At 43.3% G+C, this 21,854-nt stretch overlaps 1 protein-coding gene across 1 annotated transcript in view; it reads right to left on the reverse strand.

Moving 5' to 3' along the window:
• Positions 1-2,199: 2,199 nt before the first annotated feature.
• The window catches only part of dync1h1 (dynein, cytoplasmic 1, heavy chain 1), a 30,346-nt gene continuing 10,691 nt past the window's right edge, over positions 2,200-21,854 (reverse strand). Inside the window, exons 26-78 of the mRNA XM_080042458.1 lie at positions 21,638-21,832; positions 21,262-21,544; positions 21,057-21,157; positions 20,732-20,891; positions 20,254-20,494; positions 19,987-20,170; positions 19,656-19,868; positions 19,279-19,517; positions 19,006-19,162; positions 18,677-18,901; positions 18,330-18,560; positions 18,056-18,196; positions 17,713-17,946; positions 17,091-17,297; positions 16,841-16,962; positions 16,530-16,695; positions 16,186-16,349; positions 15,799-15,928; positions 15,532-15,665; positions 15,296-15,410; positions 15,046-15,207; positions 14,671-14,885; positions 14,351-14,555; positions 14,069-14,242; positions 13,760-13,879; positions 13,518-13,638; positions 13,153-13,348; positions 12,354-12,471; positions 12,046-12,261; positions 11,744-11,956; positions 11,316-11,443; positions 11,038-11,191; positions 10,758-10,904; positions 10,415-10,565; positions 10,006-10,259; positions 9,715-9,849; positions 9,530-9,624; positions 9,240-9,414; positions 9,019-9,094; positions 8,769-8,929; positions 8,552-8,663; positions 8,387-8,447; positions 8,178-8,301; positions 6,354-6,467; positions 6,051-6,221; positions 5,645-5,862; positions 5,406-5,509; positions 4,206-4,414; positions 3,831-3,984; positions 3,553-3,695; positions 3,293-3,461; positions 2,742-2,866; positions 2,200-2,650 (exon numbers count right to left, since the gene is read on the reverse strand). Coding sequence (XP_079898584.1) covers positions 2,522-2,650; positions 2,742-2,866; positions 3,293-3,461; positions 3,553-3,695; positions 3,831-3,984; positions 4,206-4,414; positions 5,406-5,509; positions 5,645-5,862; positions 6,051-6,221; positions 6,354-6,467; positions 8,178-8,301; positions 8,387-8,447; positions 8,552-8,663; positions 8,769-8,929; positions 9,019-9,094; positions 9,240-9,414; positions 9,530-9,624; positions 9,715-9,849; positions 10,006-10,259; positions 10,415-10,565; positions 10,758-10,904; positions 11,038-11,191; positions 11,316-11,443; positions 11,744-11,956; positions 12,046-12,261; positions 12,354-12,471; positions 13,153-13,348; positions 13,518-13,638; positions 13,760-13,879; positions 14,069-14,242; positions 14,351-14,555; positions 14,671-14,885; positions 15,046-15,207; positions 15,296-15,410; positions 15,532-15,665; positions 15,799-15,928; positions 16,186-16,349; positions 16,530-16,695; positions 16,841-16,962; positions 17,091-17,297; positions 17,713-17,946; positions 18,056-18,196; positions 18,330-18,560; positions 18,677-18,901; positions 19,006-19,162; positions 19,279-19,517; positions 19,656-19,868; positions 19,987-20,170; positions 20,254-20,494; positions 20,732-20,891; positions 21,057-21,157; positions 21,262-21,544; positions 21,638-21,832 — 8,691 coding nt within the window. The 3' untranslated portion in view covers positions 2,200-2,521. The remainder of the gene's footprint in view (positions 2,651-2,741; positions 2,867-3,292; positions 3,462-3,552; positions 3,696-3,830; positions 3,985-4,205; positions 4,415-5,405; positions 5,510-5,644; positions 5,863-6,050; positions 6,222-6,353; positions 6,468-8,177; positions 8,302-8,386; positions 8,448-8,551; positions 8,664-8,768; positions 8,930-9,018; positions 9,095-9,239; positions 9,415-9,529; positions 9,625-9,714; positions 9,850-10,005; positions 10,260-10,414; positions 10,566-10,757; positions 10,905-11,037; positions 11,192-11,315; positions 11,444-11,743; positions 11,957-12,045; positions 12,262-12,353; positions 12,472-13,152; positions 13,349-13,517; positions 13,639-13,759; positions 13,880-14,068; positions 14,243-14,350; positions 14,556-14,670; positions 14,886-15,045; positions 15,208-15,295; positions 15,411-15,531; positions 15,666-15,798; positions 15,929-16,185; positions 16,350-16,529; positions 16,696-16,840; positions 16,963-17,090; positions 17,298-17,712; positions 17,947-18,055; positions 18,197-18,329; positions 18,561-18,676; positions 18,902-19,005; positions 19,163-19,278; positions 19,518-19,655; positions 19,869-19,986; positions 20,171-20,253; positions 20,495-20,731; positions 20,892-21,056; positions 21,158-21,261; positions 21,545-21,637; positions 21,833-21,854) is intronic.

Raw genomic sequence — 21,854 nt, forward strand, 5'->3', positions numbered from 1 at the left:
TAAATTGAGAATTTTAAATTATGAATTAATTGCCGTCGATGCAAAAATCACTGAATTCCTTGTTGAGCAGGGATGTGCGAGCAGTGCACCAGAGAGCCGGACTTTTCGTAGGACATTGCCGTTGACATACAAACCTGCAGGAAGGCATGGCTGTTATTCTTTGGTAAGAATTCTCCTAACTCTAATCCTTCCAATTTTTTTTCAGAGGCACCCTCTTGTTCTGAATAGATGCATGTGTGCTCATGATTCTAGTTCTTGGACCCCTATGATGGGAGCTCTGAGGACTCTGACGAGTTAAACGTTGACGCAGGTGTCTCTGGCAGGCGAACACGGCAGCAGGGAAGAGGCGGCTGTCGGTTCATGGGCAGGAGCAGGAGGTGTATCCTTCAACAACCTGCCTCTGTTGCCCTCAGAGAAGTGGTAAAAAAAGGGATGCGAGATTCGATAACCGAGCAGCAACATCTTTTGGATGTCCAGATGAAATGTGGGGTTGAGTCTGATCTCCTAGTCTGTGAACTTGATATCCTGCCCTCACACAGTGCCACTTGTAAAGATCCTACAGAGGAAATGGCCAATGATGCAACAATACACACCCAGACCATGGATATGGAATTCCAATGTCAGTTTGATGATTCAGACTTGGGCACTACAAGATCCTCTACCCTTCAAACACCAGGACCTGTAGCCACAGTGGATGGGAGTTTGTCCAGGATGCTGGAGAGCTCCTCTAAGAGGTCCCCCTGCAACCTCAGATCTCTTAACAAGAGAAAGCTGGGTTTACCTGGAGCAGGAGTGGTGGAGCTGGGGCAAAGAAAGAGGCAGTGTGTGGTCAACATGGATGAGGAGCAAGAGGGAGGGGATTCTACATCCAAACCATGTAAGAGCTGTCGAACCCTGGACTGAATTACTGCAGACCTATTCAGTGCTTTAAAGGATCCGAGGTAGAATGAAATGCTACAAGTAGTCACTTGGCAGTGCACTTTGTTTACTCGTGTATAGATTCATTGTTGTAAAGCCCAGAGGGGTTTATTTTTCTACCTCGTTATTTTGATTATCACATGTCGAGCTGATTGTTTTGTCAAGCAATTATGATTTTTGATGGGAGTCTTTGTAATAGACCAAATAACGATCCACTGTATGCACTGGCAATGAAGGAACTGTAAAATTTCTCAAAATGGAGAATAAAAGGAACATTTAAACATGATACTGGGTTTTCTTTTTGTACTCAATTGCAATATGTATATATTACTGTCCTTAATATATTTTGCCCCTCCTGATTTTCAATTATAGAGATGACTACTGCTCCAGCCACATCTAACAGCCTCAAAATAATGAGCTGTTATAAAGTACTTTCTACAAACTGATTAATCTGAAAGTTTATATAAATTCCCATGTTTCATGTATTGTTTCAAAAACACCAGTGTGATCACATATTCCATGTTTTAGCTGCAGATAACTGTTTATTAAACATTCTGTGTTGTGTGAAACTTATACATTTTTGTATTTTCCTCAATAGCTTGGAGATTTGTTAGTTTCATTTCCTAAAGTTTTTGTACTTTTTACTAGTTAGTTTAGTTTATCTACAGGCCTAATGGGGGCGCTCGTGGTGTAGTTGTAGTGTCTTGCCCTCCAAATACCTATTGGCTGGCCCTAGAAAGCTTTCCCACTTTCTACCCCTTATGGGTGGCCCTGAATTTAGTTTTGGTAAACCATATGAAAATTGATTGCAGCTACAAGTCATAACTTGCTAGCAGCCAGATGCTGGACTGAGGGATTTTTGACCATTAGATTTTGCTTATGTTGTTGGGGCTACTAGCCAAATATCTTGCTAAGAAATAAACCTTTAATCAATCAAATTCTGCCATTACTAAGAATATTATAGTTATATTATAGATAATTGAACCCCCACCCACTCCCTGGGTACATTGACTGATACTGCCCAAAATACATCAGTCATTTTTCAATTCGGACATACCATTTCCTTGTCGATTTAATTGATCATGACACTTCCTCATTCTATCGTCAGGGAATTTGTAATTGACTAAAAGTTTCTCAAGATATCTAGCAGACCGAGGACATGTGAACCTGTGATTGATAGGGTATATACAGTACCGAACAGATTATGAATATTAAAAAAAGAGACACAGAAAATGCAATGTATGATACCACACAAAGACCACGTTGACATTATTAATGCAGTTCATTTAATTCCAATCAGCTTTATTCAATCTAAAAACATACAGGTTTGTTAATTTAAAAATTCTTTAAACTTTCCTTCTCCCTTTCCTCATTTCCTCTTCATTTACCATCTTACAACATTCCGCTGACCTTCTGAAACACTTTCAAAAAACTTTAAGAATCAGTACATGTTGGTTACAGCTCCACAAATGTTCCTAACTACATTTTAAGGTGGAATGCAACAGGCTATCAACTATTTTATTAAGTGGCGGTTCATAAAGAAAGGAATTGAAGTGATTATATGTGGTAGAATAATAAGACTGGTCTTCAGGAATTGTTTCATCTACTCAGTGCACAGGACAGCCACTCCACGCTCATAGAAGTGATGTGGATCTTCCTTGTTGGCGATGTCAAAGTCAACAGTGAAGATGAGGTCAGACCTGGTGAAGTTCAGGTACACTGGCAGAGTCACCTGCAACAAGGACAAAAAAAAACTTAATTGCCTGACTAGATTGTTTTGATGAGATAAGTAATTGTATTGTGTATACATATCTTGTTCATACCATGTTTCTCTTCTCGGTGTTGCTTTGTTTGATCCAGCGCAGCTGAGTGAGAGGCAGCTCAGTGGATATGGAGGTGGACAGAGACAGCTTGTTGTTGCCACAAGTAGCTCCCTGCAGTTTCAGACCTGAGAGAAACATCAAACATGTTCCACATTAGAACCTTTGAAACTAGATTTAATATTATTATAAGATTTTTTTTTTGTGTCAATCAACTGGAGTTCAAGAGTTGTGTATTTGCCGCATATTTTCCCTGCAGGATGGGGCTAACAGATTTCCAATAGAAAACAGTCACAGGCATGAATAATCAGCATCTCCACTGGACAGAAACAAGTGAATCTGTCTGAATCAGGGCATGATGTGTAATGATTGGGAATCTCAAGGCAAGAATAAAAAGCAGTCCAGCTACACCCGACCCCATGTTGCTCTGTAGGACCTTTTGCCATTAGACATATACTGTACATCTATTGTCATGTAGATACAATTTTAACCTTTTTATGCAAATTGCACCATAAAACATCTAACTACAGCCAATGACGTGCTGCTCTTCTGACCTTTGATTCCGAAGCTGCAGGCATCCAGTGCAGCACCCTGGGCGGTGGTGACATTGACCTCCAGACACAGCTCCTCCAGAGACCAGCTGTTGACCTGGGCCACATACTGGCGTGTAGCGGTAATGTAGGCCTCAGGCACAAACAGGCTGCCCAGGCACACGTGGATGTTCTGGAGAAGGAGAGACGGGAACAGCACTGTGAGTGGTTCTGTCCATTTCAAAAGGGATCTATTATACATTGAACAGTTGACTTAGCTGCACCTTCAGTTCCTTTGCGCCCCCACTGGCAGCTCCCTGGGAGATCTGCTGCAGCTGTTTGATTCGCTCACTGAAGTCTGCCACCCACAGGATCACAGTCATGGCGGCTGGAACTGTGTAGCGACACCAGCTGCGAGGGAGGATGCCTGTGGAGGGAGAAAGAAAAGGCAGATGTATTCCAGCAGCTATTCCCTCTAAGTATAATGTATTTCAGCGACAAACAATTATTCCAATAGAAAAATACATGAACATATCCTAGTAATGAAAAGCAAGATATTGACCTTTAACAAGTTCACTGATGAGTGTGCGCAGGTCATTGGTCTGCTTCTTCTTGCCCTCACACACTTGCACCACATCGCTCAGATCCTGGCGGACCTCCTGCAGCATCTTGCCGCCCATCTTCACCTCACGCTCAAAGAACCGGAACAGTGGGTCCTGGTGTTTGGACAATGATTTAAATTAAATACAGAAGTGTATAGTAAGTAAAGCAAGGCCATACTAATCTGCTAAAATTCATTCCCGTGCTTTTACTTTTCATTTTACCACGAGTCACGAATAAGAATTTCCACAACATGATGCAACACTCAATATTTAGGTTCCGTCTACTGAAGTCTGCTAGCAAACCCCACCACCCTTCCTCTTATTTCTGCCATTACCTTGATGTTCTCCACTGTGCGTTTGAGTGGATTGACTGACTGGGGCACGAGCTGCAGCCAGTTGCAGGCAGTAGTGTGGAGTGTCCTCATCCAGGCCGGCTGGGTATCAGGTGTGGCCGAAGCACGCTCCTTCTTCTCAGTCTCATAGGCAAGGTCATCCTCATCCTCCAACATCTGCATTTTCAGCATCTTACCCATCATGTCAATGCCTGCGCAGCCCGGCAGAGGGAGCGAGTGAGTGGGGACGGGAGGTGGAAAACAAGGCCATTGTGGGAGGTAGGGGAGAAGAAATTAATAGTGGAACAAAGAAACAAACAGCTTACCTTGAGGGTGTGTTAATATTAAGGTTGGTTTTAACCAACAACAACAAAAAGGACTTGTGACAGACAGAAACAAACTAGGGCTACACTTGGAAGGATGAAAGACGTACAAGGCTTCAGGCAACATTTTCATCATATATAACACAACATAGTTCCAAAGTGGTTTAATGAACTGCATACTTGATTGAGTGGATATGTAAAATAAATGAAGGTAAAATGTAGGGTAGCAAGGTTGGAGAGAGGAACTAAGGGGTGGAAGTGAGGACAAAGAAGGAGGGGAGTGCGGTAGGTTCTCCAATGGGCAGGCGCTTTGGCAGCAGGAATTGTGGGGGTTCAGAGGTGTGGAAATCAATCAGACAAAACTGTAAGGGGGGATATTATTGAGGGGATGGGGAGGTGGGTGGATATTTTGAAACCTTATCTTAAGTTAGAGTGGGGGAAGTATCATAGCAAAGCGACATGATGGCTGTGAAATACAGCTGCTGGAGGGTGAGGAGACCCACAACCTTCCTTTGGGCAGAGCACCTTTTGAAGTACGATGGCTATGACGACAGCTAGGCTACAACTACACTGCGTAATTGTGAGACTAAGATATACAAGACTGCAACTAGGAGCTAACTAAATGGTGAAGTAAACTAAGATTAGCAGAGATGGATTAATATTCATTGCCACCACACACACACACACACACACACAGTATTCTGCCCAAAGTAGACGCAAAACTGACCCTGTCAAAATAAAGTAAAAACACTAGAATAGAGGTGGTTAATTATGAAAACATGAAATCTGAATAGATGAATTGTGGAAGAAGTATGAGGAGGTATTGTGGTCCAGTTCCTGTAACAGAACACCAGAGTACAGATGACCCGTTGTGGCGTACCCTGAGTGGTGAGCAAGACCTTCTCAGCGTTGCTAGGCAACCCCAGCCAAGATGGAGTCTGCGTGTCGGGCAGCATCTCGACCCAGTGAATGAACTCCTCACGCCTGTAACATCAAAATCATAAATAATTTTTAACTGGCAGGGGTCATCAGGAAATCATTCATTCAATGTTAATATTAATAAGGTTATTCATTAATAAAGAAATTACAGTTGTGAAAGACTGAAAAGCAACTACTGACCGAATGCCGTCAGGCATCTTGATGTCCTTGTGGCCGTCAACCTTGAAAGCCAGTTTGAACTCACTGTCGAAGCTTCTCTTGGTAAAGATGCGATCCAGGAAGGTGTTGAGCAGACGCTGGTCAAACTCATTGTCAATGCGGCCGCCATAGATGGAGGTGGCCATCAGGGTTTTCAGAGCTGCCCAGGGGATCTTGTCTGGGGCAATATTTTGACGACCCTGTGTGTTGACAAAGAGTGTGTATAAAGAAGTGTAACAATGTTATCATAATTTTAACCCACTGTAAAATCAACTGATGAATAAATTATGGATTTACGGGTTATTGCTACAAGTTTCTATTGGCAAAAAGTGACTTTGATACCGACACATTTATAGCACAGTATATGATTTCTAAAATAATCTCCAACCTTTGCAGTGTCGTCCAGCCAGGTGTCAACAGTGTCACAGGCAGAACGAAGGTCAGACTCTCCAAACTCATATTTCTTGGACCAGCCCAGTGGTGCATAGCGCAGTCGCTCCTGAATGACTGCGTGGAACCAAGCCAGCAGGAAGTAGAGACGAGCACGCTCGTTGGGAGCCTGTAGAAACATGGGGAAAAAGTCATTATGATAGCAAATATGGGGAAAGCGCGCAGATTGCATTGAAGATGATGATTAAGCTTTTGGTGGAAAAGTTCAAGTGTATGTGCTGGTAAGTCCAGATCAAATCACCTTGCACATGCGAGCCACGGGGATGCTGCTGAAGGTTCTGAGCATGTTGGCCTTGACACCTGGAGGAGGCTCAAACACAAAGATACGACCGGCACGAAGCAGATTCACTGGAACCTGGCAGGGAAACACAGAGCAGAGACTTAGAGAAGTCAAAGAAAAAACTCTGGGGCGAAAAAATGTGTTTAGCTACAGTGCTGTGTGAAAGTTTGTGAACCCCTTGAACCTTTTGGAATTTTATTTATTTTTACCATTATTAATACATTTTTATCAATACCAGTATTTTTTATATGAAATAACAGATGTTTGTTTATCAATTCAACATTTTTCTTTTCCAGAAATCAATTGTTAAAAGACATAAAACAAATGATTTGCCAACTGTTGTATGTGCAAAAGTTTGTGAACCCTGAGCTGCATTGCTTAAATCGAGCAGGTAAACACAATCAGATGGGCCAAATTGATTGATGAAATAGACCAATGTAGTGAGAGATCTTTAGGGAAGAAATTGGGTGGCACTAGATAAAACAGAGATAAAACCAGGTCAGTTTAGGCTCACCAAAGTGAACCCATACAGACATGCTAAAAGGGAAAAAAAATCTCAGAGGATCTCAGGAATAGAGTTTTGATTTGCACATTTGTCTGGGGACAGCTATAAATTCATAAAAAAAATGTTGAGCTCCATTGGTCCACCGTGAGGCAAATCATCTACAAATGGAGAGCTTTAAGAGTGACTTAACATCTGCCTAGAAGTGGACCTCCTTCAAAAATATCCTCAAGCGCCACAAGAAAAGTGATTTTTCTGGTAAAAGCCAACCCAAACATTACATCTGGAGATTTGCAGACAATTTGACACCACCATTCTTCACTTGGGAGAAGGTTCTCTTGGTGGTAGGCAGAGTTGCGTTTTTGCCCAAACATGGCGGTTTTGGTTATGACCAAACAGTTCAATTTGGACTATTCTGTCCACAGAATAAGACTTTGGGTATCTCCAGGTGCTCTCTGGCAAAGTTGTGACAAGCAATTTTGTTCTTTTTTGAGAGCAGAGGCTTCTTCAGCAACCCTCCCATGAAAGCCATGTTGACTGTGTGTTCTCCTTATTGTGGAACCATGCACATCTGTCACAGATGCTGCAAGAGAGGTCTGCAAATCACTAGATGTAATGTTTGGGTTGGCTTTTAACTGAAAAATCACTTTTCTTGTGGCGCTTGTGGATATTTTTGAAGGAAGTCCACTTCTAGGCAGATGTTCAGTCACTCTTAAAGCTCTCCATTTGTAGATGATTTGCCTCACGGTGGACCGATGGAGCTCAAACTTTTTTTAAATTAATTTATAGCTGTCCCCAGACAAATGTGCAGCATCACAACTCTATTCCTGAGATCTTCAGAGATTTGTTTCCCTTTTAGCATGTCTGACCTGTATGGGTTCACTTTGGTGGGCCTAAACTGACCTGGTTTTATCTCTGTTTTATCTAGTGCCGCCCAATTTATTCCCTAAAGATCTCTCACTACATTGGTCCATTTCATGACTCAATTTGGCCCATCTGTTTGTGTTTACTTGCTCGATTTAAGCAATGCAGCTTAGGGTTCACAAACTTTTGCACATACAACAATTGTCAAATAATTTGTTTTATCTGTTTTAACAATTGATTTCTGGAAAAGAGAAACAAACATCTGTTATTTCATATAAAAAATACTGGTATTGATAAAAATGTATTAAATATGGTTAAAATAAATAAAATTCCAAAAGGTTCAAGGGGTTCACAAACTTTCACACAGCACTGTATATTATGAAATGTTGGTAAGGCTTCCATGAGGGATGTGGTTTTACCTTGGGGTTGATCTCCATGGTGAGGAAAAGCCTGAAGCTTGCATGGGGCTGCATGGAGTGGAGCTTCTTTTCCAGCTGCATCAGCCATCCGGGGGCAAGGTGGACGTTCTCCAACATCACCCACCTGCAGTACGGAATACGGTCAGGATACCATGAACAAAACACAGTACACATGCTAAGAAAAAAAAACAAAAAAAAACATGACCCACCTTCCTGACTTGACGGCAGTGTTGATGTCTCTATCTGCCTTATTGAAACCCTCAGCCGAACCTGTGGACAGTTTAAAAACACATTTATCAACAGCAATTTCAAAGAACAGATCTTTTTCCACAAAAACTATTTGTGTCATGAGTATAAGATTATTCCTTTCTTACCAATAGAGATGGACGTGATTTGTTTGTTCTGATCAGTAGCCAGATCTCTGACCAGGCTACTGGCATCATAACCTGGCACTGAACACATCAACACTGGAGTGCTGGGCTTCACCTACAGACACAAGAGAAAGAAACATCAGAAACAGATTTAACTACATTGACTGACCATGGCAAACACCTTTTGAAAGAAAATGATTGAAGAAATACTGGTTAGTACCTCGCTATCCACAATGTTAGCCAGGTCAAGAGGCTGCTCGATGATGTTCATGAAGGTCTCTCCCAGCACCTTTGAGACAAAAATGTGTGACATGGCCAGCAGACGGTCGGGGCGGAAGGCCTGAATCAACAGCAGCTGGTGCACGGACTGGCCAATGGAAGCTGAACAGGGAACATCAATTCGGAATCAATATCTGCAGGAACTTAATGTTTATGCATCATTTACAAAGTATGAAAGTCTGTATACTCACTGGACTGCTTTTCCTCAGACCATAGATAAGGAACAGCCAGTTCTGGAGAGTTGCTCTCAATCCACATGAAGAATTGCTTAAGTAACAAAACAAAGTTTGTATTCAAAAGAAGAATTTATAGGCATACTTCTCATAAAGTTTTATTGTTTTACAATATGCAGCTTCTGTTTAATAATCACAATTTAAGTGATACCAGATGGACAGTACTTGGCCACACTCACCTCGTCAGCCTCAACTTTGGAAACCAAGTCTTCATATTCTGGCAGGCGGCTGAGGCGAACCATGCCCTCACACTGGTCGGTGGTCAGACCTTTTACTTTTGGCAGTGTCATGCCAGTCAAAACAATCTCCTTACCACGCAGGTAGTGCTGGAACTCTGCATCATATGGGGGCTCCCTGGAAAAGAGATGGATTGAAGTTTATTCAAGATTAATGTTGTCTTATTTTACTGAGAGACTGTTTAATGTAATACTGCCACTGTTAGAACATTAGTGTAATATTGGCATCTTACGTGGTTATGCCCTTCAGGCTGATCTTGGCCAGCAGCACTGCAAAGGTGATGTGATCCAGGTGCAGCATGCCTCTGGCTGCTCTGTTGAATGCCACCTACATCAAGTAAAACAGAAATGAGCAAATTAACATCCATTGCAATCATACCACCAAATGAGTAGACCAAGAGTCTGAAGTTTTTCAAACCTGGAAGAGGTCCTTGGTGATGACACTGAGCCTCTGTGAATGATCAGTGATGCCCTTGAGGTTGGCGTTCTCATACAGCACAGTGTGGTATGTATCCAGGAAAAAGTGAAGAGAGTACTGGTAGAGGAAGTGCATCTGTAGGAAGATACCAAAAGGATTTGTTAAAAGGTTGTTTGTCCATTTTACAGTATACACATATCAGCCAGTATAAATAAAAGCATTGGTAGTATATGTAATTTAGAGTTTGTGTGTTAAGTGTTAAGGAGAAAGAACAAGTAAGACGGTCCAGACCTGGTTGAGAGACTCCATGGTGAAGTAGATGCTGCTGCAGGCAGAGGCGAGGGACAGGTATTGCTGTGACACTGCCTCCACCTCTGCCATGATGATATCAGTCTCCTCCACCTTCCTGGTCACCTCAGCTGCCTCCTTCTTCAGGTTCTCCAGCGTGGTGATGATGGTATCATCATCAAGGATGCGTCCTTTAACCTCATTGAGAGCCTGCAGCAGGGATTTCTCCAGTTGACGCAGGCGCAGTTGGAACTCACCTACAAGAGACGGGAGGACAGTTGTTAATCGGCTTTATAATTTCACTAAACTTGTTTTTTCGTGACTGAAGTCTGGATGATCTTTCATCCCTATCAGTGCACATAATCCTCCCCAGATGTGCCCCTTCATTGAGTCAGCACTTCATCCGTCTCACCCTGCAGTTTGAGGAGGTCGGAGCGTTTCTCATCCACATCAGGCCTCTCAGCCTTTAGGACCTCGTTGAGACACTGGCTCTGAAGACTGCTGCGTGTCACAGTGAAGTTGACAAATGTGACACGAGAACACAAGTCTGGTGGGAACTCGACCTGCGTGCACAAGAGACGGCGTATAACACAAATTAACTTCTTTGTATGGTCATTCTAAATGACTGAAATGCTCCATTTTAGACTTAAAATTGTTTAAAAAAAATTTTTTTACTCAAATATACTTTCGTTATTGGCTTAATCCTATTAAAATGTGTTAGACAACAGATTCAATCTTAATGTTAGTCTCCTCACCGTTGGGTCTCGTGTAGAAAGGAAGATGACGAATGAAGGTGACAGATCGATGTCCTGGTCTCCCAGGGTGATGAGGACACGTCCTCCAGTCCTGCGCACCTCTCTGTTCAGCACCGGGTTGAGGATAGGATCGTAACTTTCTACATCCTAAAGAGAAAAAAAAAATAAAAAATCAGACAAGAAAAAATAATCAAACCCTTTAAGAATACGAGGGCCTCGGACAATGAGCAAGTAGCAAGAGCAGAATAAAATGTTGGCAGTGTGAAGAAGCTGTTCATACCTGGACCAACAGTGGGTTTCCGAAACGCAAAGCACTCTCCAGGTTCTTCCTGAAGGCGTCATCCAGGAAACTGGTCCTGGTGATCTTGCGGTCTTTGTACTCATTCATTATGAACTCTGTGGCTTGGCCTGATGGATCGATGATTAGTGGATACCTAAATAAGGCAATGGTAAAGAATACAACATTAGAAGTGAAATCAACGGGTCTCTCTAACCACTACACCACAAGCTCCCCCTGAACCAAAGCAGATTTTAATGTTAGAAAAGAAAGATACCAACCTGTTGAACCTATTGAGCATGATGGCGTTCTCAGTGCAAAGGTCATCAGCCGGGAGGGAGTTGGCCTGCCAGCGGAGCCTCTCATCAGCATTGGACAGGTACTCGGTTCTTGCAATGTCCGTACGGAACTGGGGAGGAGATTTACACCAATATGAGTATAGAATATTACATTATAAAATAATGTATTATTCTATACTCACACTATAGCACACTGTAACGCATATCTGAAGGCGCAAAAAAACTGAAATCACTTAGATTAGCTTTTTATTATTAATAGTCTATAGCCACTTACTATAATGTGCTGTATTAAATGTCTTGTGTCAGTGAACACAGGAACAACAGTAAGAAGTATTTGTCACACAAAGGGTAGGATTTTCGTGTGATAGTCAAAATGACTTTGTGGCCTCGTGTTTCAGAGCCTTAACTACCTGAATGTTGGCCTGCTGCAGGTGATGAGACCAAGTAGTGAACAGGTTCTGTCTCATCTGCTGTTCAAAGTAGCCAGCATAGGAGATGAAAGCAGAAGAGAGCAGACAGTCTCCAGCGATGGTGGACATTTGGTTCTTGAAGGTCTCACTGGTCTTCTCCCAGCGGTCCCTTTCAGCTGACAGACTCTTGAGCAGGGCTTTGCTGCGGTTCACCTGGGGAGAACAAAGTGAGAGTACCTCAGTTTAAACTGGACTTAAAGAGACAGATACAGTGGGAACGCAACTCTGGTTTAATTAGGTACCTTGGCCTCGACTGCAGCCAGGTCAGCCTTGATGGCCTGGGCCTCTGAGATGAGGACGGCGTACTCCTCCTTGTAGCGAGCAATGCTAGCCTCCAGGTCTCTGATCATCTGCTCCACCTCCTCTGCCTTTGTCTTGCTGTCGGTGGCGTCATCCTCAAGCTTCTGCAGTTCATTACGCAGAGGCTCCACGCGTTTCAGCATGTCGGCATAATTGAGCTAAGAGGGGTAGAAGGTGGTAAACATTAAAAAGAGTACTCTTTTCAATCAAATCACCATCTTCATTTTCATATTGTCTAGGGATTACATACCTGAGCTATCGCCCATTTCACCATGGGTCCACAAGCCAATGATGCCCTGTTGACATGGTCATAGTTGAAGGTTGGGTTGGAGAGGTAGTTCTTCTTCATCTTATCACGGATGGAGTCACTGAATAAGGTACAAAAAGTCCAAGAAGTCAGGAATATAGCAGCACTCTAAATTGGACAATACTTAAATGTGAAATGAATCACAGAAAATTAAATGTGAAAATATTTCACTGGAATCATTTAAATGTTGTTTCGGGTGCAATTTCTACCATCTCTCTCTCACTGTGAGAAATGCCAGTTCTCATTGGCTCATTTTAATTCAATAAAATCATCATATAAGAAACCCTAAAATCAAACTGATCACAGGTGTCTTTTGATTCATATTCTCATTGATTACTATCATTTTTGTTTCCATCAAAGACTAGACAGACGTTCTGACACTGGTACCTCATTTCCTCAGAGGAAAAGTTGACTATGCTGCTGATGAAATTGTCCCTGATAATAACTTGTCTGATTTTTTTCCAGTCACTGGTCTCCTCGCCCAGCAAAAGGCAGATAGACTCCAGGGCAAGCTTGACTGCAGCTGGGGGATTGGCCATTGTCCGCATTTCTACTAGGTGCTGCCTCTTAATAGAACTCACCGCTAGTAAGGTGAATAGGAGGAATGCGTTTGAAAGAAAGAAGTAGTAAGGTGAGAGGGAGAAGGGGAGCATGTAGAGAATAAAAAGTCAAGGGGGAGGCAGAGACAAAGAGGGAGAGAGTTTTAGTGAACAACCACATAATACATTCTCTTTTATTTCACCTGATATCATCAGCAGAGAAGTTAACAATAGTGGGGATGAAGTTTTCCCTCATGATGATGGAACGGATCTGCTTCCAGTCAGTCGTGCTCTCTCCCAGGAGCAAGCAGATGGACTCCAGGGCCAGCTTCACAGGAGCGGGGGGATTGGCCATGGAACGCACCTCCACCAGGTGCTGCTTCTTAATGGACTTAACAGCTAATAACATCAGGTGAACAAGGAGGTGGATTATGAAAAGGAAGGGGCAGTGATTGAGGGAGGACACGGGTAAAGATCAAGCTGTTAACTGAAGACTGTCTTTCTCAATATGTGACTACAAATCAAAAGCACTTCAAAAAGACTTCTGTGAGTATGTGTACTACTTTACCATTCTGAGCCTCAATAACAGCGGGCTCCACTTGGTCCAAGTCCTCTTTGACACTCAGCGCTTTTTCCTTGATCCCTTCTTGCTGCTTGTACACAGCTTCCTGGATCTCCTGGCTCACCACCTGGAATCACAATAGTAACAGTAAAGGAGTACAGTTTGATTACCAAGAGGTTATGGATTGTCTTCAAGAATGAGAAAAAGTGTTTTAAAGTCTTCAAAGTGTTAAATTTCTTCCCGTGTACCTTTTTCTTTTCAGCCTCCTGCTGGTCTTTGACCATCTTCTTCAGCTTGTCATTGGCAGCAGCGTTCTTTGACTCCAACTCCTGGCTCTTAATTCTCAGGTCACGACGAAGCTCCTCCACCTTGTTGAGGACACAAATACAAACATGTGGTCAGACACGAGCAAGCAGCCGTTTTCAACAACTGACACCAATTATACAGTGTTGGTTCAGGGAAACCACCTCCAGTCAGGTTTTGAGAAATTGGTGCAATAAAATCTCGCTTAATCTCTGCAAGCACATTCGATGCAGTTAAACACAAAATTACTTTACCTGATCGACAGTCTCCTTGATCTTGCGGAGACCAACATTGAGGTGCATCTGCTGCTCCTCCAGCTCGCTGCGTTTCTCATTGAACAAGTTGGCATACTGGTTGATAAAGTCCAGGTAGTGGCGAGGAGTGATGGCCATAGTGTGACCACCACGCTTAGCCAGACGGTTATTAGCCTGTAAAGAGTGAAAAACAAATATGCATTAGAAAACCGTTTAACCTTTTCACTTCGTTTTACACAACATCCAAATTTTCTATTTCTATTCAGGAAAGCCCATTCCTACCTGGTGAAGTGTCTGGTGTACAAACACACAGCCATTGACAATTGCCTCGCGGTGAGACGGTGGCTGGGGCAGTTTGTCATAGACAACGGGCATGTAGTCTGGCACTTTCCAGTTTGGCTTCTCCAGATCCATCTTGCTGGTGAACTCCTTGCCCACCTGATAAAGGGCCCCTGTGGACCAGTCTCCAAACCAATTCAGCACACACCTAACAAGCAAAGATTTCGGTTAACTTGGAGCATCTTGCAATTACGATGTAGAATTAATTTACTGCTCGTCAGTGATGTCATGACTTAATGCATGTCCACAATGTGTCCCTGTACCTGTTGAAGAGGGCAGGTGATGTGGCAGCCCTGTCCTTTAGGCCCTCTGATGAGGGGTTCATGGTGAAAACAACATGGAGGTTCCTGATAACTTGGCTGGTGAACCACTTGTACAGCTCCTCGTGTGTGTCGAGCATCAGACCTTCTTTCTGGGCTCCCTCCTTACACCCAGTCATCAGGGCTGCATACTCGTCGCCCTCAAACAGGCCAGGGACCTACAAAGAACAGGTCAAATGAACATATTACAAACCAGAAAGTTAGATCCACACAACGCAGATATCCTAGAAGACAACTAAAGATAGTGTTGTCTACTTGTTCCCCAGCCAAGGTGTACTGATAACTGAATTACAGCAGATCATGATAGAAGCATGTTACCTCTCCGTTGGCGAGCAGTGTGTTCATTCTCTCAAGGAAACCAGAATCCAGCACATTGGACTCATCCATGATGAAGGCAATCTTCTCGTTCTTACAACCTGAGCGACGCAGCACTGTACGCAGGTCCTCATCAAAGTCTTCTCCACTGTATTTCCTGTGCACCTGAAAACACACGCATATAAAATCAATAAATACAGGATATCAAATGTACTTATATGGCTCCGGACATCTTGATATGCATTGTACCAACCTTGATTTGGTATACACTAAGTCCGTTCATCCAAGCTACAAAGCGAGACAGAGTAGTCTTTCCCGCTCCACTCACACCAATCAACAGGAGATGGCCCTGAGGCTGACGGAAGATTCTGGGGAGGATAAAATATTATTATTTATTTTTTCTTCAAAAACAAGTGAAATTCTGGTTTCTAAATTGACACCATTTGAGAAGTCAATCCGCATCTATGAACTTAAGAGACGATTACTCACCGGTCAATTCTGAGGACGTGGTCCAGGACCTCGTTGAACAGCACCAGAGGGACGTCCAGCTCCTCTTCATAGAATACCTTCAGACGGGCCTTCACATAGTCCCTCAGCTCCTCCTGTTCTACTGGAATGTAGTCCTGTGTCCAAAAACAATAAACTCGGTAAAAAATGGAATCCAAGCTCTGGAGACTTGAAGGTCAATCCTCAATATTTCTGCATTTTTACCAAAAGTAAGAATATCACAGCATGGTCAACCCGATTCTAGTTTACCTTGGAGAGCCAGTTGCTGTACAGGATAGGCCTGTTGAGAGCATTCTCCTTATCAATGTTGGGGAAGTGTTTAAGAGCAACCATGTCTATGTTTTCATCCGTCCACCTTCTCTCTTCATCATCAACCAGCCTGGAAAAGAGTTAAGAGGACATGAACCACATTATCATTCTTGAAAAAAAAAGCCCTCCAAAAAAGAACTATATAATACTATCAATTATTATTTTATAAATAGCAATTCATGAGATTCATCAGCCTGTCCCAAAACAAAAATACTCTTACTTCTCACAAAAGAAACTATGTGAAGTCCCTTGAAACACTATCAGAGTGGATAAGAAAAGTTTCTTCTTCGAGTGGTGAAGTTCAACCTCATAGAAACTTGTATTCACCTGTCCTGGAAGAGACGGAGAGCTTCATGGGCCCAGATGCGAATGAGCCCCTCCACAGGCAGAGTCTCTAGTGGCCGCAGGGCCTCGAAGATCCCCCTGACCCAGCGAGTCATCTCTCTGGGAGAGTAGATGTAGTGAGGCTGGGTGTCCTGGGTGAACCGCTCCTGAAGTGAAAAACGATTTTTAATAATATATTCAAACAAATTAGTAGTTTGAAGGGAAAGGACAGAAAAGTGATCAATAACACCTTACATCTTTCTTGTATAGACTGCTTTCCTGTGACACTATTAAGTAAATGTGAAGTTTACATATTTAATTTTCATATGGATATTCTCTCTCTTTACCTGAGACATGGTGTAGAACTCAACCATAGCAGCAGTAAGAGGCTCAGCAAAGGTACGTAGAGTTGGGATGAGGCGGAGCATGGCTCGGTTGAAGGTTCCATAAATCTGTGTTAGAGATGCTGGGCCTGGATAGTCCACGTACACCACAGGAACGTGACGCAGGAACCTAGAAACGGCGCACCACAACATGGCCATCATAAGGGCTCGTCATATTACAATTTTTTGTACAATTTTCTTTTCATATTTTTCAATCTATTTTCTCTTTGACATGGTATTAATTGTATTATTATTTGATCAGGTGTAAAGTTAACCTGTGTGTGAGAGGTTTTCTGCCAGGATCTGTGGGAGGATTACAAGCTCCAACAAACTGGATCCTTTCCAGTTTGACCCAGGTCTGGTCTGAGGTTCGATAGAAACCTCCATGTTCCACCATCTGCAAAGAAAACACAACAGTGGTGCCTTTAAAATAGAACAAGGGAAGGGATGACACATTTTATGTACTGCCATAATTAAAGTTTTCATAAAGTCCCATAAATTAGTTTTGTAAACAATGCACCATACCTGTCTAAGGAAAGAGATGACTCTCTGTGTGCCGTACTTGTCCATGTCTGGCAGATTGATCTCATCACAGAAAAGCACCAGCCACTTGCCTAGTTGGACGGGGGCGAGGACCACACCGTTGGGTGTACGACGGTACTCACAGTAATGATCAAATGTCTTCAGGAGCAGCTCAGGGGTGGTGGCGCTGGAGAAGTTCAGGCCCACCACCTGGTAGTGTACGAGGACAATTTGGAAATTAGAAATCGTAACATAACAACTAGGGCTGTCAATTGATTAAAATATTTAATCGCGATTAGTCGCATGATTGTCCATAGTTAACTTGCAATTAATTGTGAATTAATACATTTAAAAAAATCTGTTCTACATGTAACTTGCAATACACATTACTGCTTCCAGATTCCCCAAACTACGGGGCGGGCTAAGGGTCATAATCACAAAACGTGCATGCGTTAATCGTCTGTTAAAACAATTATTGGCGTTAAAAGGAATTTGCATTAATGCGTTTTAACGCATTAACTCTAATTATAATATAGCCCTAATTAATACATGTCTCAATTCTGAAAAATTGTGTGTAAATCCCTTTACACAGTGCACCTTTAACTTCTTTCAAACAGATTCTCACCTCCATATCAGGCAAGGCTCTGAGGGCACTGAACAGAGTCATAGTCTTTCCAGAGCCGGGAGGTCCACACAGCACCAATGGTTTGTGCTCTGCCAGCCATGTGTAAAGCAAAGCCTCGTGGCGAACGGTATCCAGGGTGGGAACCACGACATCAGGAGATGCTACCTTATGAGTCTCTACCTCAATCTGGGGCACCTTGCCCTGCCAGGACTGCCACTCACCAGAGATGCACACCTGTCAATGCAAAGAAAACCATATAGAAAGGATATTCTGAAATCCATGTGAATTGTAACATTGACTCAAATGAACTATCAATGTTTGTGTTAAGACTAAGAGGCTGTACCTCGTAGTCAATGATGGGGACATTTGGAGCAGAGGGGAGTGGTATAGTAGTGATACGGCGGATGTAATCTCCGAGTTCACCCCTTATCTTCAGCCGTCCATCGCCAGAGAAGGACCACAGCACAGCGTAGATCAGATACCTCTGTACAAAAGATAATGACACAAAATGTATCAGTGTTAAGACATTGCATATGTTTTTCCAGTGATGACGTTTTGAAGTTGACATAACAATAAGACATCTTCTTTGAGTGGAAAGGCAGAAAGCAGGACAGTACCTGCATGTATTTCTCCAGCTGATCAATGGGCATGGGGAAGTCAGGGTGGTTGTTGTTGTAGAGCGCCACATTACGGCATGCCTGGTGCAGCATTGAGAACAGGGAACCCATGCAGCGCAGGCGTGTGAAGTCCATGATGTGCTCCAGCTTGGAGGCATGCTCTAAGGCCTTGATTACCAAGCCTGTGGACGTGAAGAAAGGCTGCAGGATCGCTGCAGAATCCCGTTGGATCTAGTAGAAAATACACAATAAAACATCAGTAAAGAAGACATTTCATAAAACATCCTTCTGAAAATGAACTGGTGCACATTTTCTTTTGCTCCAGGTTTTTTCAACCCTTTTATTACCTGCAGCATTGGTGATGCTGTCTCTTCCTCATCATCTGTGCCCTTCCTCTGGCGCTGAGCTTCATCCTCTCCCTCGTCCAATGGGATGCTACGAATGCGAGCCAGGAAGTTGTTGAAGATCATATCAGTGCTCAGGACATCCTCACTGAACCAGACCATGCCACAGCGAGACACAGTGGCCAGGGTGGCGTACTTCAGGTCCTGTACTTCAAACATTACGCGCACCTGGAGAGAGAGAATAATCTCAAGTCATTACAGCATGCTTTCACCATCTTAAACTATAATGGAGAAAATAACTTGTATCTTGGATTGATGTGCCGTGCTCTTACGTTTGGTGGCAAGCTGAGACGCTCTCCGTTGGGCAGGGTGAGCAGCTTGTTGTCATCCAGGACTGAGTTGAGATTTTCAACCCACTCGGGGTCAACGTCACCATCGAAGATGATCCACTGACGCTTTTGCAGTTCTCCTCGAACATTGTCAATAATCCTGAAATTTAAACCAAAAACGTTATATCAGCTATTTAAAAGTAAAAGTCCAATTTAGGTAAACGCGGAACCGCTTGGATTTTCACCCTTAAAAATGAAATATTCGACATGACTCACTTCCTAAGAATGTGTGTGAACAAGCCATCGGTCCATTCCCGAGTATTAGGGTCCAGGGTTCCATACAGGTGGTCCTTGCTGATGGCCTTGGGATCGATGATGTGAGCCACACCTTCAACACCTTCTAGCCTTTCCAGGGCTTTGAGCAGCACTCTCCATGCCATGGTCTTCCCACTACCTGACGGTCCCACCATCATCAGACCGTGGTTGATCTGTGTGATCTGGTACAACTGGAGCACCTGGAAGGGGGATGAATGTTTCAGATAAATTAAGAAACTACTTAAGCATGTTGAAAATGGGACTTTCTGTGTCTCCAGGAGAGCACCATATAACTCACTATTTCTGGGCACACTCAATGATTCCATTTAGCCACCTACCTTCTCCACCCACATGGTGCCCACATCGTCACCGTCGCCATATGTGAGGTACATCTCCGCGCAGACTTTCTTCAGCTCCTCCCTCAGAGCAGTCATCTCACCACGGTGGTACTGGACTCCAGGGAAGACATCTGACAACAGGCTGAACAGCAGAGGGATGTCCTCCGCCACCAGCTTTGGAACCATAGTCTCGCACACACTCTGGATCAGGATCTACAATTAAAAAAACACAAAGGGAGTGAAATAACTACAAATAGCCAGAGCTACCAACATTCAATTATATAACAATACAGAAACCTCACTCAAAGTCCAACAATATATATTTATATACCTCCTGTTCGGGAAGGTTCTCAGCAATCTCATTCTCATCAACGACCTCTCCGCGCTCAGCCTTCTCCCTTTTGATTTTCTGGATACGCTCACGCTTAACATTGCCAGCACTGATCAACACGCTCTTGAGAGCTCGGAGGCCAAAATCGTAGTGACTCTGGGATGACAGCTGCTCATCACACAGCCTGAAAAAGATGCAAGGGCTTAATTCAGAGGGAAAAGACCAAAACAATTTAAAAGCGTAAGATTTTTCTTAAACAGTACATACTTGAAAAAGGGCACAATCTTCTTAGCGAGGATCTCGGCTGTGCGGAAACCTTGAGAGTACAGCATGACCTGAGCGATGAGCTGGCGGTCGGGCTTGGTCATGGCCAAGCTGCGGAACAGCTTCTTGAGATTGTCAGGCAGGTTGGAGCGGCCAGCATAGCCAGGGTTCATGGTGATGAAGATGGCCATATCTGGACTCACCTTCACCTGCTTGTTCAGAAGCTCTGTCATGACTGGCACACCTGGAGGGATGACAGTATTTTTTTTGCAATGCAATTCTCAGACAAATTCGCATACAAAAATGGTAGTACATAAAAATCTGAATTGTATGCTTTTAAAAATGTTCCCGTTTCCTAAAATCAATAAAAGCAATTTTGTAGAATGGTTTTGGATATCAATTTGTTTTCAAATACACTACACAAATACTCTCCTTACATAGTGTATTATGATAGCAGAGTTCCCGCACGAATAAAACTTACTTGTGTCTCTGTTGGGGTTGCTGTGCTCCCTCAAGGCCACCTGGATGTACTGGACCTGCTGAGAGACGGCAGAGAGCATTCTCTCCTCCAGACGGTTAAACTCATCAAAACAGCCCCAAGCTCCCACCTGGCACAGACCTACGAAGATACGACCCATGGCCTAAAAAAAAGGAGGTAATTAACAGTAATGTGTAAGTTAAATCATAATGTACAATGAGAAACAGAAACAATCTATTCAAAATATTTTCAGATGATGTCTAAGTGTTTCACTAATCTCTTGTGATGTAACAAGCAAAGAACGAAAAATCTGAATGCGGTCATGTACCTGGAAGTCAAATGTCTCATCACAGTTGAAGACCAGGACAAAGCGGCCCAGCTGGTGACCAAGAGCTTTAACTGACTCAGTCTTGCCTGTGCCAGCAGGACCTAAACAGAAGATGAAACTCAGTGAAGTTGATGGTTTATAAACATAACATTTTCTGATATTCTAAATATTGATTTCTTGTGTGTAAAAAAAAAAACTTTCGTACCGAATGGTGACCCTCCAAGGCGGGCCTCCAGAGCCTGGGTCATGGTGAGATAGCAGCGGTCTGTCAGAGGGGTCTGGACAAGCTTGTCCTGGACACCTAAGTACTCAAAGCCATAGTTGAACTTGGCATTGGCCATCTGAATGGATAGCTGTTGCAGGACATCAGTTTGCTTGGGGTCAAAATAGAAGCGCATCTGGCTGAGCCACTCAAAGGACTTGGGGTTGTCGATCTTGTTCTTGATCAGAGTCCTTGTGACATCACGTTGGTGCACCAGTTCAGTGATCTAAGATAGAAAACATGACATATTTGAAACACACTTTCATTTCTTTTTTGTATTCTTAAAAAAAAAAAAGTACTTTCAAAAAATCTTTCGAACCAGGTGCTCAAGTTTCCTCCTGCGGATTGGAGGCTGCTCCATCAGCACAGTGTCAGCCAACACGTTGAGAGTGGCCTCCACATTTAACAGCACTGTCTGCATGGGAGACATGTCCCCACCACCAGCAATGGTTGTCAAGGCAACCTCGACGTTCTCAGACCAGGCAATCTGTGTGGACAGGACCACCAGCTGGGCCTGTGGAGAGAGGAAGCGGAAC

This window comes from Ammodytes marinus, assembly GCF_949987685.1.
Source record: "Ammodytes marinus genome assembly, chromosome: 15".
In the NCBI taxonomy this organism is placed as follows: domain Eukaryota; kingdom Metazoa; phylum Chordata; class Actinopteri; order Uranoscopiformes; family Ammodytidae; genus Ammodytes; species Ammodytes marinus.